This window comes from Odontesthes bonariensis, chromosome 13 (assembly GCF_027942865.1).
Source record: "Odontesthes bonariensis isolate fOdoBon6 chromosome 13, fOdoBon6.hap1, whole genome shotgun sequence".
Classification (NCBI taxonomy): domain Eukaryota; kingdom Metazoa; phylum Chordata; class Actinopteri; order Atheriniformes; family Atherinopsidae; genus Odontesthes; species Odontesthes bonariensis.
This window is the reverse complement of record NC_134518.1, coordinates 20,689,185-20,708,145: the sequence shown is the minus strand read 5'-3', so window position 1 is coordinate 20,708,145 and position 18,961 is coordinate 20,689,185. Positions and strand designations below refer to the sequence as shown.

At 42.6% G+C, this 18,961-nt stretch overlaps 1 protein-coding gene across 7 annotated transcripts; it reads right to left on the bottom strand.

Moving 5' to 3' along the window:
* Window positions 1-1,373: 1,373 nt before the first annotated feature.
* stx3b (syntaxin 3b) lies at window positions 1,374-18,063 on the bottom strand. Of its 7 annotated transcripts, XM_075481510.1 has the most exons (11): window positions 17,679-18,062; window positions 10,088-10,162; window positions 9,913-10,012; window positions 9,485-9,559; window positions 9,297-9,367; window positions 7,680-7,788; window positions 7,521-7,594; window positions 6,772-6,906; window positions 6,046-6,156; window positions 4,171-4,283; window positions 2,026-3,827 (listed from the first exon to the last, which is right to left on the bottom strand). In XM_075481510.1, the coding sequence occupies exons 1-10, from the start codon at window positions 17,706-17,708 to the stop codon at window positions 4,194-4,196; spliced, it is 870 nt and encodes a 289-aa protein (XP_075337625.1). In that variant the 5' UTR covers window positions 17,709-18,062; the 3' UTR covers window positions 2,026-3,827; window positions 4,171-4,193. The 7 variants fall into 7 exon arrangements, 5 of the variants coding, with proteins under 5 accessions (XP_075337628.1, XP_075337625.1, XP_075337626.1 ...); XM_075481513.1 differs by lacking the exons at window positions 2,026-3,827; window positions 4,171-4,283; window positions 6,046-6,156 and adding exons at window positions 1,374-1,569; window positions 1,668-1,759; XM_075481511.1 differs by lacking the exon at window positions 4,171-4,283.
* Between the last annotated feature and the right edge of the window lie 898 nt (window positions 18,064-18,961).

The window sequence follows — 18,961 nt, the reverse complement described above, 5'->3', positions numbered from 1 at the left end:
TTCATGTTGATAGTGAAACACTCAGTTTAGCAAGGAGTATTTTAAAAATTACTTTAGTTTCTTGGCAAATGCACTTACTTAGTTTAGCTCCCTGCGTTATTGTATGTATGAAAGGGCCACACCGCAGAGCCAGCGAGCCCGGAAATATACTGTATATGTCCTAAAGAGACACAAAATAACCTAAATGAAAGGTAGAGAGGCATAAATATAATATATGACCCCAGAAATAGCTGCAAAACCGCAAACCAAGACACGAAACGTATCCACCAGGTGACACATGCGGACCAAAATTAAAAGCAAACGATCACAAACGGTTTCTGAAATGACTAATGTGTAACATTTGTAGACGCGCACACATGGCTTGGAGTTGTTTTGTTTCTCTTTTCAGTCCATCTCCTCTGTGGGATGAGATGGAAGCGTTTAACACACAGTGTTCCCATGGTTTCATGTTCCACAAACCTCACAGACAAGCAAGCGTTACGGTTATCATTTGATGCGTTTTCTCACTTTTTGTCACAATACTGTGAAAGGAAAATCTCTTTCCTTTTAAGTCCCCGTTCTCTTCCGAGATTATCCTCCGAACCAGACGCAGCAAAGCGAGCGCACCCTTGTGAAAACCCCGCCCCAGCGCGGTGCTGATGGGCCGGGCTCCCAAACGCCAGCAAGAGGAAGCAGCTAGAGGCGGAATGAGGTCGAAAAAGCTTCTCAGGAGGCGCACCGCTTTACGCACGGGGGCATCGCATGGATCAATGTTCCAACTGCAGAGGCAGAACGCGGGGTGTTCCTCTGTGCGCAAAACAGATGAGCAGAGCGTGATGTATGAAACCCCAACACAAGAAGCGAGGCGTGAGCGGCACTTGGTACAACGCACAGACATGTTTTTTTTTTTATTACACAAGAGGCTTTACTGAGTTGATACACAGCTAGTGAGAGTGACAGCTCCAGAAAAGACACGAACGTTTCAGCAGCACAGGCTCATACAGACAGATCACACACAACCAAATAAATTAATAAATTAAAAAAAATCTCACACATTTATTGATGTTATGACAGCAAACAAGTCAGAGAATACAACCTAATCGGATCTCCCCCTTTTTTCTTTTTAAAGTAGAGCATAGACGGCACAAGCATCATCTTCTTTCGTCCTTCCAGGTTTAATTGTATCCTTATAAGATACATTTTCGAGCCGTCCAACTTCTGTCAAATATCGTTGCGTCAATGCACCACCAGGAGGCGCTGGACTGTAGTTGACGACAGTGACCCTTTAGTCATTAAAAAGGGGGGGCGGTGGGGGTCACACTTTAGATCATCCATCCGATAACAGGCAGACTTGAGGGAGGGAAAAAAAAAAAAAAAAGAAATCGACACGATAACACGTTTTCAAACACTTTATACAGCAAAGAAATGAAACCCAATTAATGAACAGGAGGGAAAGTTTACAGGACGGATGTTGCTCGTTTAAAAAAAAACAAAAAACAATTTTATTATATTTTCAAAAGATTTAAATGATGGTTAGGAAGGAAAAAAAGAATGAAAAAAAAGGATGTTTTCTCTGAGATATCCGGCTCCCTGTAAGCAACACAAAGACAATAAAAAAGAAAAAGAAAAGAGGTTTAAACACCGAAGTCAGCAAGTGGAGGATATGCAGCTGTGGGTTGATGTTTCACCTCTGCTTCATGTTTTATGAGAAGAAGCTGTAGAGATAGGAGAACCCGACGATTCCAATGATGGTACAACACAATGTAATCATCATCTTTTTCTGGAGTTTCAATCAAAAACAAAACAAACAGCAAAACAGACAGCAGTCAGACAACAGGCTGTTAACTCTGAGTCGAGACACAAAGCCGGCCAACACAATGTGATTATTTAAATGTGTGGGCACCGGGTTGAGGAAATGATTGAACAAAGGAGAACAAAGGGTCACCGAGGTTGGGGCGTGAATATGTGTGTGTAAAGAGAGGAAAGGTGACTCAACTTACCCCCTCCTTTTCACTTGTGCAGCAGTTGTTGTTTTTTTTGTTTTACAAAAAAAAAAAAAAAAAAAAGATGTACTTTGCAACCCGGTGTCAACCATCTGCTGACAGCAGCTACTACCACACAATAAAAGCTTCACTCGGCATCTCAGCAACGTCCAGCCATCCCAAAGTGTTACAATTCAGCTACATACTTGCTGCGCGACTCAAAAACAACAGGACAGACAGTCTTTATAAAACAAAGGAATCTTTAATTCTTTGATAGCAATCGACATTTAACTTATAACTGTGTACAAAAGCTTCCATTTTCTGCTTCTGCCGCCTGTGCCGAGGACAGAAGACGGTGTTTCCAAAACAAACAACAACAAAATAAAGAAATGCTGGAGGCCATTCATTTTCAACAGTGAAAAGCAACATAACTCTACAGGCTCTGGTCAATAGTTTATTTTTACTTCACGTTCAGCTGGAATCGCCTGCTTTCATCTGACCGTGGTTCGGTAAACCGCCAACCCGACACGTTCCCTGATGGCATTCAGTTCGCCTCAGCTGTCAGTTTCTTAAGTCCACTCCACCAATACTGATGTCAAGTAGCAGAGCTCTGCAATAAATCTGGAATCGCCCGTTTTCCTTTCCTGAAAACATTCCCTTATCCGTTTGAACCCACCCTCTGAGTGGCACTTCTAATGTTTGGGTTTTTTTGCAGGTGTATTGCGAAGGCGTAGCTAATAAACCGGGAACCGAGTTGTGAGTTTGCAGAGGAAATACGAGACCTAAATAAAGCCGTTAATGCAGCTCACACAGAAGCCACCAAGATGAGAAAATAGACTCGCCCCCCCCCCGTTTAAGTGCGACTTCAAAGGCAATTCATTATCATAAAGTAGAATAAATACAAAATATTTTTCAGGCACTTCTGGAAAACAAGAAGCTAGTGTTCCTACGAGGCTCTCAGCCAAAAATCATCTTAAAAGCAGGTTAGCGGGTGAAGATGCAGTCATGTCTAAAAATGCAAAAGGTTTAGTGAAAATCCTATTTCAGCCATTTCTCCGAAATGCTTCACTGTTCACCTCCTCTTTTTGCAAGTGTTTGAAGTGTGTCCCCACGAGTAGATAAACGCCGACCACTGGAGCTCTCAGAACTGAGGAATCATAAGAGAGAGAACACACACAGCTGCCCACTTCAAGTTAAAAATGGGGGTGAGGTGCACTTTCGGGACAAAACTACCAATTCTACCATTTGCAGATTAATCACATATTCTTAAGAGTGAAAGTGCTCCCCAAAAACAGACAGCATCCCAGAGCGGTGATCATTCGGTAGCGTTTACGTGGTGAAATGTGCCCAGGCTCATGAAAGGCAAGGATTAATGATCAGGGAGGTCGTGTGCTTCTACGCGGTTTCACAAACGTACGACAAACATGAAAGGTGAAACTTTGGCATCAAGTGATGAACAATGAAATGCTCAGTGACACTGGAGTGATGTAATGATCAGTCATTTTTTCCATTTCCCTTTTCGCCTCCACCGAGGTGAAACAGGTATCGTGCTCCAATTCCTCATTTGCAGCAGCGCATCCTCAAAATGTCCAAAACTGATGTCGAAAAAACTGGCCGCCAACTTCTCTTTTCCCAGAGGTTGGATGTGACACCATACCTTTTTTTTTTTTTTTTTTCTTCTTCTTAAACTGGAGGCTTGATTAATCTCATGACGTCCACACAGAGTGATCGGCATCAGTTTCTCTTTTGGCGACCAGCTGATGGAGGACACGGTGGGCCGGATGATGATTATAACGTCTGGGTGAGGATGATGATGAGGATTATGACTACAACCACAGCACAGACGACACCAATGATGATCGTTTTCTACGGAGGGGGAGACAAAGAGGGAGGATGGCGTTAGTGGTGGAGCGCATGAGCAGTGAAATGATCCCACAGAACAAACACCAGTGGAAACCGTGTGCGACCAACACCCCACTAACACCACTTTGTTTGTTCAGCAGTAACCAGAGGCGGGGGATGCAGGCAGAAAGGCCGAAGGAGGAAAACCACACCCAAGAACTTCAAATGCACATAAACACACCTCAAGTAAGCTCCCTGGATAGAAAGGACACACTCGTGCAGCCTGGGGGAAACGCTTTTCCAAAAACATGCGTCCTATCCACACATGCTACAACACTACAGTGGATACTGGTAAAAACTTACTCACCCGTAACTCTTCTCTCACTTAAATCAGCTTCTATTTAATCCTACTGACAACCCAATTATGAGAGCTATTATTGCCAGCAAGATCAGCACAACCACCACTATTATCACCACTTTCTGTAGGGAATAACCAATTACACACAGTCAGGTCCGAATCGCAGCAGAAAACAACAAGAAGTATACACTGATTTTTTTACAAATGTGCAACAGTTTTGGTATATGACTGTATGTCACAAGAGAAGAGGTCTGCCCATCCAAAACGATAATCTCGTCAGATGGGTTATCTTACACAAACTCTGCTCCTTACAGCTGCTTAGTGTCGCGTCAGTAAAACAAAATACAGTTTGCAAGTCAAAACAGCGCCTTTGCGTAAAGTTGAAAGAAACAGTGCAGGAGTCGTGTTAAAAAGACAACCTCGAGGTGAGAGAAAAGAGGAAAGTTGTTAAAGAGAGCGAGTGTGTGTCTCAGTAGGGGGGAGAGGCGGGTCTTGGTTCTGGGTCTTGGAGGTGGGAAGGTCACAGCCGACAGGGAACCACACGGCACAGGATGGAGGCTTGGTAACAAAGCAAGTAGGACGGTTGGGAATCATCACCAGTCTCGATGGAGGGGAGGGTCTTCGTGGTGTCAAGGTTTCCCAAAAGCACGTTTGTGTGAACTTCGATCAGTTCCAGCTCGAATCAGCTCGCTGAGCATTGTTCATTGTTGATGAGGAACAACACGGCACGTTACACTGCAACATCATTGAACGAAATCCAAGCCAAAATGCAGAGGTATGTGGAAAACTAAGTGCACGCCATCATTCAGCTGCTCGCAGAACCACGTTCAGCAGCCACAACTTGAACAGGGTTTTTTTTGTATGATTTTATCTGTGTCTTACATCATCGCGGAGGAAGCTTGACTCACTCTTCTTTATCTAGCTTTAGTGTATAAATGTGTATGTGGGGAGAGTCTTAGATGAATTTCTCTGGACAGCAAGTTTACGTCGGTGGCACCTGGCTGCTACTACCTCTCTTAGTTCTTATAAAAGCAGTCAGCAGAGTGCACATAGTTTTTCACACAGCGCTTCAACATTTTGGCTTTGAGTTTTGTTAAATGAACAATGCCCCGGTGCGATATGTCACGTGTTGTTGTTCATCTGAGGTTGTGTTAACCTAATTTGAAAACCTGGTAATGAGAAGATATCTTTTGTACTCTGTCCAGATACTTAAGACTTAAGAATTGAAAGAGGGTGTACTTTCTTTTTCATGCAACTGTATAGCCACAAGGCTCCAGCCCACCCGCGACCCGATCGACGGATTCAGCGGTATAGATAATGGATGGATGGATGGATGTATAGCCACATCTCAGTGTGCAAATTACTGACACTCTTTTTCCTGTGGTTACCATTAACTTCGCATAGTTTTTCATACTGTGTTGGTCTCATCTTCGGGCCACTTCTTAATAGAACAGAAGAATTTGGTTTGCTTTTGGGAAACCGGCCCGTTGTTTTCGACCAGCCACTCACACGGCGAGCCTCTTGCTGAAACTTTGCCGCTTTCTTCGTGTCTGCGACGGCGCGCTCCACAAAGCCCACGGACTGGTCCATGTTGCTCTCGATCTTCTCGATCATCCCGCCCTGACGGGAGCAGTGTCGGGGTGCAAAAGAGGCAGCAAAGGAAAATAAGTAAAAACAGAGAGGGCGAGGCGGACATGGAAGCATGCGGAGGTTCTGTGTGAATGGTGACGCATGGACGAAGATCACGGGGAAGGGGGGTGATCTGCAGGTGGTGGTTCGAATGTGTGAAACAGTGTAGAAGTGCAACAGTGTCTTAAAAGAACAAATAGATTTGTGTGTGTGTGTGTGTGTGTGTGGGGGGGGGGGTGGCAAAAATGACTTTACCTTGCGTGCTTTGGTCTGGTACCTTATGGCTTTTTTGGTCTGTTCCTTTGCCTCTATTATGTGGTCCACTGACTGAGATACATTCTGCTCTATGTTGTCAATGATGTCGCCCTGAAAAACACGCAACACTCAGTAAGATACAGAGCAGCAACGTACAACAGACAGGAGGATTAAGGATATTCATGTTCATTTTTTTTTTGGAGCAAATCTCTTTTTTTAAACTGGGAAAAAAAATATACAGCAAAGAGAGAAAAGAACCTCAAAGATATCCCACAACACAGACATCAATAAAGGGCTCTTACCTCAAACAGGCATTTCCCTCAGAACGCATGGTGTAAGCAGCAAGAAATAGGTGGTTACACTCAAATCTTTTACGTGTATGGTGGCTTGGGTGTTCAACAATGTTTGCAATGACTCTAGTGTTCTGATGTCTTACTTAATGCATTTGTGTTCCATTAATATTGGGGGATGACATGGAGGTGGCAGAGGAGAGGTGTAAGAAAAGCATTGAGCTGGAAAAGAGGAAACAGACAGATGCAGATTGACAGTCACAACACAGCGAATGCAACAGAGAGAGAGAGAGAGAGATAATCAATAGAGAAAGAGAGTCTGACATAGTCACGACTGACCGGCAGGTCATGGAAATGTCTCAGGGATGAATCTAAAGGAGGGTTGAATGAATGAATTTGACGACAAGAACAAGAGAGTTGGATCACAGGAGTGTACCTGGCTCTCCACCAGCATGGCGATGTCTACAAACATGTCGTGCAGCTCCTTGATGCTACTTTCCAGACGGACAATGTCTTTATGCCTGGCTTCAATCTCACTCAGGGCTTGTTTTGAGATCCCAGAGTCCACAATCTGCAAAGAGGACCGGTTTATTCTTACCACACAGGGTCAATGCAAACACAGATGAGCCAAATTAAGTCCAAATTAAGATTTCACGTTGAATCACGTCTGATCTCAATTACCTCAATGTTTACAATGAGACTGAGTTGTGTTTGCCAATTGTCTTAATTCCTGACCAGAATGGTGTCTGCTGTGAGCTGGTGACGCTCTTTGAGTGATCTTAGCTGGTGATAACTGTGGTATTAATCCACCTTTGATTTCCCTTTACGATCAACAGGCGGGTCACTCCTCTAAATAACTAGGTGAAAAGTATAGTTTTGCCTCATTTGTTTAGCTACCGTTACTCATAGGACTTCCAAGTTTAAGGGGTTCACAATCTTTGAAGAATCACTGAAAATCGCAAACTCAGCATGTCCAGCGAGTGTATACAGTTGAGCTTCATTTGTGTTTGTGTATTATTGGAGCAAACTGTGTGTGAGCAGAAAAAAAACCCAGAAAATGAGAACTCAAGAATGCAAAGTAAGACGCATCTGGGAGAAAATAAATCCAAAGTTCTACGATTTAGTTCAAATCCTGCATGTTAAGAACACTGTTAAACGAGTAAAAAAAAAAAAACACACTCTTACCCCTGCAGTGAACACGGCAGCATTTCCACTCTCCAACATCTCCTCCAGCTCGTCATCCGTTGTCGCTTTTCCAGCTAAAGAGGAAAGAAAAGAAGGAAAAGGGAAAGGGTTAATGACGCGTAAGGCCATCATATCTTTCTTTCAGTGTTTGCAACTTACTGATCTCTAGCTGTCTCTGAATACGCCCTTTACTCCTCTCCCTGAAGTCCACCTGAGCTTCGTTATACTTCGTCATTACCTCCACAAACTTCCTGGACAGCACTGCATGCTGGGAGACAGAATATCAGTCCATTCGCAAACAAGGTCAAAAAGTAATCAACGACCATTTGAGTCACATTCGGCGCAAACCTGAAGGTGGAGAAACGTCTCTGTACATGTCAAACCTTTCTTTATGTACATGAGGAACAAACGTGTTCTTGTCATGTAAATAACTAGTAACAGGCTCACTTTGTGGGATGTGGAGACTTCTAGCAGCTTAATCTGAAAAATGCAGCCCATCAGTGGAAGCTGCTCGGGTTACTAGAAAAAACACGGTGCTGCGGCATCGCAGAGGGGAAATGAGAGCAACAGGCTGCAGTTTGGAATATAATGCTGCTCGTTATACGGTAATAGGGTCCGCACAATATCCCAAAAATGTTTCATTGTTGTGATATTAACATGCTCAATATCAAAACTGCCTCAAAATTCATTCTGCGTTTGGATTTTCTTGTCACAGTGAATGTTCCAGTAGTAATAATAACTCATGATCTGTATGACATTATTGTATGTCTCACATAGTCTTTTTTATTTGCTCTTCTTCTGTAAATGTACAAAATAATTCAAAATTAAAGTAAATACTCTTTAAATAACCAGAGACACAATATCATTTACCTTTGGGATTAATAAAGTATTTAATAGACTCTGTACATATTGCTTTTTTAAATGACTATGTGAGGACACATAGGTACAGTTTCATTAATAAACATAAGTCAGATCAGTCTGAATTCCCATTTTAGTTCTTTACAAATAATACGACATTCTCAATACTGCACATGCTGCATGTTACATACGAGTCCTGCGTTACTCATTGAATTCCTAATCTGGGCTTTAATTTGGCTGCAGAGTGCAGGTAGAGCCGTTTCTGTAGGAAATAGTCCACTCACACTGTGGCTCCAAACAGCTTCAACATCTGGCCACACCCGGGGTTCTCTACAACCGCATATGTTCACAGATGCCTCGGATCTGGTGGTTCTCTTCCCTCTCTCAGAGCTGGATTACATCACCTCATTGATTCTTGAGCGCTAGTCGGGCTGGCTGTGTTTTATTGGGGCTGCAGACCTTTCATCAGGGCGAAAACAGCTAACGTGGTTCCTCGTATTAGTTGTGTTACCACAGCGATACATCTAAAGGTGGCAGATTTTATGCACTTCATGCTTAATGGGGAGTTAACAAAAGTCGAAGCGAGTCCAGATGTCCACTTTCAAATACGTTTCACTCACTTCTAAAATCCGTCGTCTACAGAAGCAGAGAGCGGCCTTGCCTGTAATCATGCATCTTCTTAGCCTTTATCAAGATCTTGAGTTGATTATCCCACTATTTTGATTGATAACAAGTTCATTCGTGTAGTTTCCTCAATGAATCTGCGATCATATAGTATTCAGTTCTCATGAGAAAATGAGTTTAAGTCTCTAGAGATTACAAGGTGCTTAAAGTGAGCTTAAAAATGGGTGGTTCTTGTGTTAACACTCAGTTTCATCGTTTAGAGGCCACCCGAATGGTCCGATGGTCACAATTTACCTGCGATTTACGTATCCGCATGTCAGCCGACACCCTCTCCTCCTGTTCCGACTCCAGATTCCTCTCGATGGCTGCCAAACAGTCCAAGATTTAGAACCTCAGCTTCAACTCATTGCAAATCGTTTCGCATTAAAACCAAAAAAAAAATTGAATTATCCTGACAGGCTGTGTGTGGCAGTGAGGCTTACTCTTGAGTTTGTTTCTTGCATTATTGGCCATCTTCTTTATGTCATTGGTGATCGCCTCCAAATCGTCCTGCGTCTCTGAGAAGAAGGAAGAATGGGAAGCAGACAGGGTGAAACGGCTGCATCTATGGCTTGAACTCATCAGTTTACCAATTGCTCCCTCAGATGTTTTCAGACCAATGTAGCTGACATTCATTCATGTATACAAGTAACGTTTATTAAGACATAAGATATTCTATAAGGAATTTTGGGAGCCATCTTTGGTGATGAAGAGATTCGCTCCTCAGAGATGACAAGGAGGAAGACATCAGGAAGAAGGAAACCATCTTTAATCTGATCCCTTTTAAGTAAATTAGCAGAAGAGGAAAAAAAAACACACAAAAAAAAACAGGGCGTTTTCAATGAAAGCTGGTGGTCGTGAGGCATCTTACTCTGTTCTGACGTAGGAGCAGACAGGATGACAGAGTAAAGCTTTTTGACTTCAATCACGTTCTCGTCAATTTTATCGATACTGCTCCTGATGTCCTCAATCTGAAACAGACGGACGCAAACCTCAGCTGTGGACAAAAGAAACTGGAGAGCAACCGCACAGACGGTAACACTGACCTGAGTGAAGAAATCATCCATGAAGGCTGCGTTGTCCACAGCAATCTCCACCTCCTCATCATCTTGGTCACACGTCTAACAGAAGAAAAAGAGAATGGATGGCAACGTGTCGGGTAAAGAATATTAAATGTTTCTCTAAAGAGTTAAGCTAAAATCAGTAAGGAAAAAATGTGTGGTTTTTTTTTCTTCTTTGGACGAGCAATCATGATATAGGACACAGAGTTCAATTGGAATATGGATGTGTAACATCTCTGGCCCCCATTATTCCGGACGTAAAGTTGGGGCGGTGTATTTTTGTTAAATTTACAGACGTACAGTACGCTGTTCAACAAACCAACCTGAGGCCAAAACACAAAGCTGCGTGTCGGCCGGTGCTTCGTACGCCCACGTGTTTTTTTGGGACAGCCCGACTTTCAAAGCGAGACAGTCCAAAGTTTTTCATGAAAGTGCCAATAATACAGCAGTCCGGACATGTGAATGTGTTTTTCCAACATTTTTAAATCTTAACAAATTAAACCATTTCACCTACTTGATGATAGAGGACAAATAATCTGATTCAAAACAACAACAACAAAATCACCTGTCTTTTCACATTTTTTATTCGTGTACTTTATAGGGTGATATTGGGTGAGTTTTGCATTTGCGTTTGCATTTTTGTTATGCGTGAGGCGAGACTCCCTTTCCCACTCATCTCCAGAGTTAATGCTGAGCTAAGCATTCTGGCTGCCAGTTGTATAGCTTCAAATACCAAGCACGGCGGGTTCTTTTCTGACTTATTCCAAGAACCTCTGCCACCCTGCTGACTCGGGAATGACGGGGTGATTAAATGTGCTGCTCCTGCCACTTGTGATCAACTCCAAACTCCACTTGTGTATGCGTGTGTGTGTGTGTGTGCGTGTAACCACTGCAATTTAAGCTGCTGGCTGTTTGGCCAGGACAAATTTCCTGGTTACGTGAGAAAAAATAAAACAGTAGGTGTAGGTGTACACATGGAAGCGGCTATGTCTCCCTCAACAAATGACCCTCCGGCTGATCCAATCTAACATTGGCTGAAGTCCAGAGTCCAGAAGATCTTTGGGATATGCAGGAGAAGACTTTTTCCTTTCATAAACTTTACAAAATGACGCCATGGCAAATTTGTGCTGTGAACAAAGCTAAACGTGGTTCAACAAGACATTAGTGTGCGATTTATTATTCTGGCCGCGCAGGGTACTTTCCAAACAAGTAAATAAAGTGACGGGAGTTATTTACGCTTCTATGAGCATGAAGTCGCCATGAGATTGGAAAGTTGATCCACTGGAAAAATAAATATGCAAAAACACTGTGCTGTGTCTCAGAGCTGGGGAATTCTATTATATTTGATCACCTGCATCAAATATTTTGTGCTTTAATTTGCTAAAAAGTCACAGAAAGAAGACTGGTGCATAAAAATAGATAGAGTGAAGATTTGATTTCCATAATTTCCTGGGAAGGCAACTTAGAGCAGGTGTCACGTTCATGAAAATCATGCTCAGGCTCATGACTTTATGTCCACACTAAGCTGGTGCACCTTTACCATCTAAAACCTTTAGATTTAGGCTCTACTGCACCCATTTATAAACCAAACTGTAGTGTTTTCATACCGAAAGCTCCCGCACTCTAATCAAATTGCTTCCTGGTGTGTCAGCATGATACATCAGCCAGAAATACTGGGCCAGACTCTAATCAGCCCACACCCAATAAATTTATTAGAGCGCCTCACAAGTGACAGTCGGTAAATATGAGGAAGGCTGCTGGATGTTTACACTGGAGGAAAGGAGGCTCCAGGATCTCCATCTGACTTTAGAAATGACGTAAGACACCACAATTAAATGTGTGGGGTAAACACACATCAACTCCATGTTAAGGTAGACAATATGTGTAAAAAAAAAAAAAAAAAAACTAAGCTCCTCTTTTTCCCCTTTACTTCTGCTTTATTACTCAAACACGTTTTCAGTACACAGCGTACTGCCGACCGGCCCAACTCTTCACACGAATCAGCTTTTGTTTTCAACCGAGTCTGAAGTCATCAGGTGTGACAGTCAGGTGGTGCCTGTGGGTCAAAGTCGACAGTCAACAGCTGGTCACTTCCCTGCTCTCGTTTCAGCAGATTCAGCCCGAACCTCGCCGAGCTTTACGTGAACGAGTTAGCAGTACCGGTCATGCTCTAAGGAAGCTCTGTAATTACGATTAGTCTTTACATTGCAAATGGATGATGTGTTCGTTTGTTATTCAAAAGGAGAGTTAAAGTTGCAATGGTTGGCCGACAGAGTACGAATCAGCATGTGCTTGGTGATAAGATTCATGACGGTTCCATCTTCTCTTATCTGGGCTTTTGCCTTAAAAAAAAAAAAAAGGATATATCACAACTTTTCTGGTTACACTAAAATGTATTGAGTTTAAGAGTTTTAGACGTTTGCCTTTAAGCTTCCACTCCCACTCTAAGATTTGAATTGCAAATGCAGCAAAGACTATTTGGTTGGTTGAGGCTGTTGTCGCTAACAACAAATGTGAACCCTGAGTTTCCTGGACACACAGAGCTGGTTTCTGAGACCAGCACGGGGGTTATTCATCAGACGTGACACTCGAGCTCACACATTATTCTCCCCTCACACAGCGCGTCTGCATTGGTGAGATAAGAGCAAGCTCTCACTTCCTTCCACTGTCTCTCATTCAGCAGAAACAAGAGGAAGGGGACTGAAGTGTGCAATGAGCCAAACAGCCAAAGGCCACACACACACACACACACACACACACACACACTCACACTCACACACACAAACAGGAGTTTCAATGTATAAAGAGCTCAATACTGACAGGAAGAGTCAAGAGGGAGAGACTTTATCAAAGTTATAAGGAACATTTCTTGTTACAATCACTTTCTTATCTGACGACTCAACTTGGAAACAACTTTTACCGTCAGAAGACACTGAAACAAATACTCGGATCACATTATTACTCAGTGTTTCTGGTCACAAAGAGTTTGTAAAAAAATGTGCGACTTTTCACGATTGGTTGTGGTTTTGCAAACTTTTTTTTTCTTTTTTATTAAAGTCACCTGAGCACAGTCAAACAACACAAACGCTAACTGGCACTCCACTCCTCCTGAGGAGTGGGAATGCGAAGGACTTAACGGCAGCGTGAGCCAAAACGCTGGCAGAGTGAAACCCGCGGCAGCAAATCAGATGGTCTCTGAACCAGAAAAAAAAACAACAATAATCTCATGCCGAACACTGCGCAATCATTCAAATCTTCCACACACTGGATAACATTTGGTCAACTGGAGAAAGATTATGAAATGGCACACGCTGCACATGAAGGTTCACATGTCAGTTCGGACACCGGCTGCAAAACCTCATCATCATTTATTCTCAGTACAAAGCACCATATGTCAGCTGGCATAATTCCCCCCCACTCCCCTCCCTAATGAAGGAGACACCGTGATCTGAGAACTGGTCATCAAACTGACTGCTTCTGTGAAGGTAAGAGTTCCCTCCCAACCCAAACATTCACATTTTTTCTCTGGATCGCTGTGCACTTTGACCTCTAGTTGCAGAGTGATGGAGATATTAGGCCTAACTGTAAAGATGTCTACTTCTTGACTGCGTTGTAACTTTAGCCATGAAGTTCTCCACGTTCTCCTAAAGTAATATCCAAAGAATGATGTGATGATGAAAAAAATTTAAAACCTCCTCAAGCAGTGCGCAGAGACAACGAATTGCAGCAAATGGATGCAGAGAGAGCTGAGACTGCAACCATGGCTGCCGCTGTACCGTCAGCCCCAGGTTTGTGGTGTTCTTGCCAAAGAAAAAAAATAAAAAAGCCACCTGATGTAGGTCATCCGCACTGCCAGACATGGGACTTCCCAAAGTCATCTGAAGAACTTTTGTGAAGATTTTGGCCCAGGTCTGAGGCGAAACAGACTTCCATTGGTGGCCGTTGACTGCCGTGTCTGAATGTTTTGAAGATGGCATTTTTGAGGCTCAGGGAGACGTCCCCTTCTCACATCTAATATCCGACATGATGGATATTCCGACATGGTTGGGGACTAAAGAGTAACAAGAAGTGCAAGCAGAAGAGACGGCAACCGGGGGCACAACAGGGGTAAACCCAGAGAAAGAACAAACAAGAATCTACTGTGTTTAATCACTGGCGACAACAACCACTCTTTGACGAGTTGAAAATTCACAGTTCTCTTCAACAACCAGGTGAGCAAAACAGATAGAATAGTGTATTATAGTGGAACATGATCGACGAGATAATATTATCATTATTCAAACTCTTAGGATCACCATGACCTGGATGACTAAGAATCTACACCGACATGACAGAGACAACCGATTCATAAAGTTTATCAATCTGTCAGACGAGTTGAGGGTTAAATCTGGCCATAGATCTTCCAGTGTGTCCCCCTGCTGCTGGATCTATGCCCTGAACTTGGCTTAACTTTGCACAACCGATCAGAGGCTTTCCCGTATTTAGAAATTCTGGGGCTATGGAGGATATTTTTCCAACTGCAGTTTCAACTGCTGGTCGTTTGCCTGTTATAGATTCAATAATTCCCTCCATCCGAGTTGAACGAGCGAACTACCATTCGAGCTCAGCCAAGGAGGACGATTATGTTTACCTGAGGGAAGCGGTCACAAGGCTTGTGTCATGAGTGTGCGCAATGCCCTCCGCACAGTTTAACAGGAAACGGTTTTAGTTCAGAGGAAAGAAGATAGTTCCCTCATAACAGGTCTATAGATGTTGAAGAGTAGCAGGTTCCTGATTTGTGGACACAGCCACTGCTGTTGGCTTCTTCATGTGAGCACAGCGGCCCGACTTACATCAAGTTCTCTTCCATTCAAGGAAATTTATCATTTTTCTCTGCAGCCAAAAACGCAGCAACTCTCCTCAAAGCATTCAATACAGCAACACAGGAAAGAAGATGCATGTTCAACTTAAGTTATGGCAGTTCTGGATTTAGTGGAAAGTGGTCTGAGGCAGGGATAGAAGAATAAACCTTAACAAAAAAAAAAAAAAAAAAAGAAAGGCTGAGAGTGAACCTCATAGTCATTATCATTAACACAACCTTGTACAAGCAATCCAGCCAGCTTACACCCTCTCTGATTTATCTCTCCCATGACATCTTTGAGAATCCTGGAGGTGATAAGCAGTCAGACTTTGCCTCTGAGGATCATAAACAACCTCGCACGCTCTGCTGCTAAAACAAGTAAAAAAAAAATAATAATAACAATACTTGCAGCAGTAGAGCTTTAAAACCGACTGGCTGGATAGCATCCTCATGTTTACATGGCTTTATCAAAAGCAATTGACATTTCGGTCAAAGGGACCTTTCTCGTGATGCGTTAGGTGACATAGTGTTTAAGGACAGCCCACAATGACACGACGGCCCCAGCTGGAGCCGCAACCGTTCATTCATTCAAAGCTTATCGCGCAGATAAAACAATCCTCTTACTAAATAAAGGTCAAATTAATAGCACTGAACACACAAGACATAAACCAAACCGCCAGTACGCCTCTGATTTCATTTCATTTGAGATTTCCAGGTGAGGGGGCCAACTTGATCGTAGCCCTGCTGAGATTTGAAACATATGCTGGATTATTAGATACATTCAAACATTTAGGAACGAAGGAGTTTTCGCGCAACATGTCCCGTTGAACTTGGGAGGATTTTCTTCTGTAACTGAGTCATGTGACAGTGTGGATAATGGTTTACTGCACTTGCTTTATGGTCGATGAATCATGAGCAGGGTCATTGTGACTAAAAGTCAACTTAGAACAAAAGAAGAAACTGAACAACAATAACAATAATGACGATATGATAAAGTGAGAAGCGTGCCCAGGCAGGGAGTGCCTTTTCTGTTTCAATTATAATTCTGGATTTGCAGAAAGATTAGGCAGCAGACTCAGAAAGTAAGATTTCCTCCGTATGTCACAGGAGGAAGGAGGCCAGTGCAGTTACTGTTGACGGATTGATTGTGAGTCAGGTGGGGAGGCAGAGTTACCACAGCAGGGTGGACATCCACGCTGCACACTTTAAAAGCTTTAAAACAGAGCAAAGCCTCCTTGTTAACATCCACAGAGCAACAACGAGTCATAAAAGCCGTCGTGTGACATATTCTTATTGCAAAACTCTTGAGGTGTGCGGCATGTCAGGTGACACGGTCATGCTAATAGTCATGCTTGGGCAAACACTCCCAGGAACATATGCCTACAGGCTGCCACATATACAGCCAGCAAGTTAAAGATTAGAGAGCAAACTCAAGGAGGAATAAAGGTGGTGGGTGAGAGCGGATAAGGTAAAAAGATAAAGCAATTGTGGGGAAAAGTGAGATTAGAGTACGCTTAACAGTGGAACAAATTCCCCGGCTTTGCAGCAACAGACAACAAGTATACCGTCAGCTTCCCAACACTTCAGCAGCCTACTTCACTTCCTATCTGTACCTCCTTTCAGAGAAACAAAGCCGGGGGCATGAGAAGGATGCCTAGAAGGGAGAATACTGGAGTTCAGCAACTTTAAACACTGCAAATATTTAGCCAACAGTTTCGGGTAGCTATAGCAACACATCCCATCTTGGGTTAGATAGGATCAAGGCCACAGCTGCATGAGTGGGAAGTGTACAGTGCATTTGGAAAGCTTTCTGCATTTTGGTTTTACTTCTGACGGTTACGCACACAATTCTCCACTATGATGAAGCAATGATGCCATTTTGGAGGGTTTTGTTCTTGTGATGAAGACAAAAGATGGAAATCCATCTTAACTGAAGGATATGTGGGCATTTTACAACTTCCTTTCTTGATGTAACTACAGCCATCAATAACTGATTAAGTGATTTTCTAAGTCACGGCAGCTGAAATGGAAAAAGTATGCTGTTGCCTCGTTACTGTCATGAGTCTATGTTTTTTTTTTTTTTTTACAAAATGATTATTCTCCCTCTGCCAAATTTCAGAACACACTTTAAAAGATGTCTTGTTCTCCACCTGGCTTACCGTCAAAAGCCGAAAGATTTCAAGATTCACGGTGAAATAAACCGGAACAGAGGTTCGAATTCATGCACTTAATTCATTTGTACACTGTGAAAAATGACTTAAGTGATTAATCAATTCATAGGCTTGATAGAAATTAAAATGAAGACTGAACGACCCATCTGGTGACATCTGGTGCGGTGGTGAAACACTAATATCTAAATCATTAGCTTACTCAGTGTGTCATGTGGGACTTGATTGCCGCCAATAGATAACACTGCTTTTCATTAGGTCTTCTAACACGGGATGCAAAAATAAAAAAAAACCTCTGTGTAGAAAAAAAACTCAAACAAGGCTGAATCTGAATCACTTTTACCCAATGAACCCACTCCAAACCACCATTCAACCTGCAGGATTGCTCCATCTACTTTGAGTTATGTCATCTCTTTCAAATGGACAGTTTTATTTCTCAAATGATTCGAATAATAGGTGGGGAAGTGAGAAACAAAACAAAACAGTTTCTTACCGTCTCAATATGAGGTTTTACAGTTATGAGACAATATTAGATGTTGGGAAACAACATTTCCTGGGCATCACTTACCGCTTTCAGCTGCTCCAATCGGTCCTTCATGATCAGGCTTTGAACCTAACACTTGCACAGCAAAAGTATAACCCCAGTATGGCTGAAAAACTAGTTCCAATCTCTGAAATCCTCAACCAGCTGGCAAGCTAGCTGTGCAACTGAGACCCACCGCCAGTAAAAGAGAAAAATTAAACTCCCCAAAAGTCCTGGCAGATGTCTCTGAGAGGACGAGTTTATCTGAAAACAGGAGTCTTTCCGTCGTTTTTCCATACAATATGGCTGCTGGGTTTAAAGCCAATGTTTTTTCTTGCTAAATCTCCCCTCTCAGGGGATTAAAACAACAGTTGTGTGGCGCCGTATAATCTGTCTCTCCGATGGCCAGCAGTAATCATTCTAAAACGCACTTTTCAGGCTCACGCATGCGCATTGTGTACTTGGATGAAGCCACGCCCTCAACCACCTGCACTGCTGCTGCATTCAGGTGTTTTAGAAAAAATGTGAAAGCATTATGACCCGCTGCCTTCACAAAATGTTGAAGACGACATGTTGACTAGAACGTGCCCAATCATTAGGTCTAATAAAAGTGTTACTATTTATAGCATGTCAGAGAATACAAAAATAGAGGAAACATCAGATTATATTTTCATACAAACCATGACATTTTGACAATTTATCCGTCTGTGGAACTCTGGGATTTTCACTTTTACCAAATGTTACTGATATTTTTTTCCAAAGGCACCTGCCTTAAAGTGGATTAAGTGTTTGCTTTCAGGACGTCTTGTGTGAAGAATGGTATATGTGTGCACCTATCAAATATTTACTGTGTGGAAATAAATGTCGAGCAGCTTACTGGAACAACCATAAACTGAGGAGCTAATTAAAGCAAGATATTACATGCTAACATGGCATCAGCTTGTTAGCTTAGATTGGGGAGCGTGTCTATGTTCCCACAGCCCATTAGTCCCACAGTTTAGGCCTTATGTCCCACAACTCCATGTTCTCACATTTCTGAATAAACTAATAGCGAAAAAGGTGTAAAGACATTTGGCCTGCACATGCTTACCTTTTTTTTATTTGTTTTTTTTAATTATTTCCTAAGCTGTTTTTTTAGCTTCATTTCCAAAAGTAGAAAAACACCTACAACTGCACTGGTACTACTAATACTGCTGCTACTACTAATAATAACAATAATAATATGTATTTCATGGCTAAATTGGCTTTACACAATAAAAAGTGGTCTATAAAATATCATCACAGTCCGGGGTGGCGCACTTGACCAGTGTCATTCATGACCCGGTGGT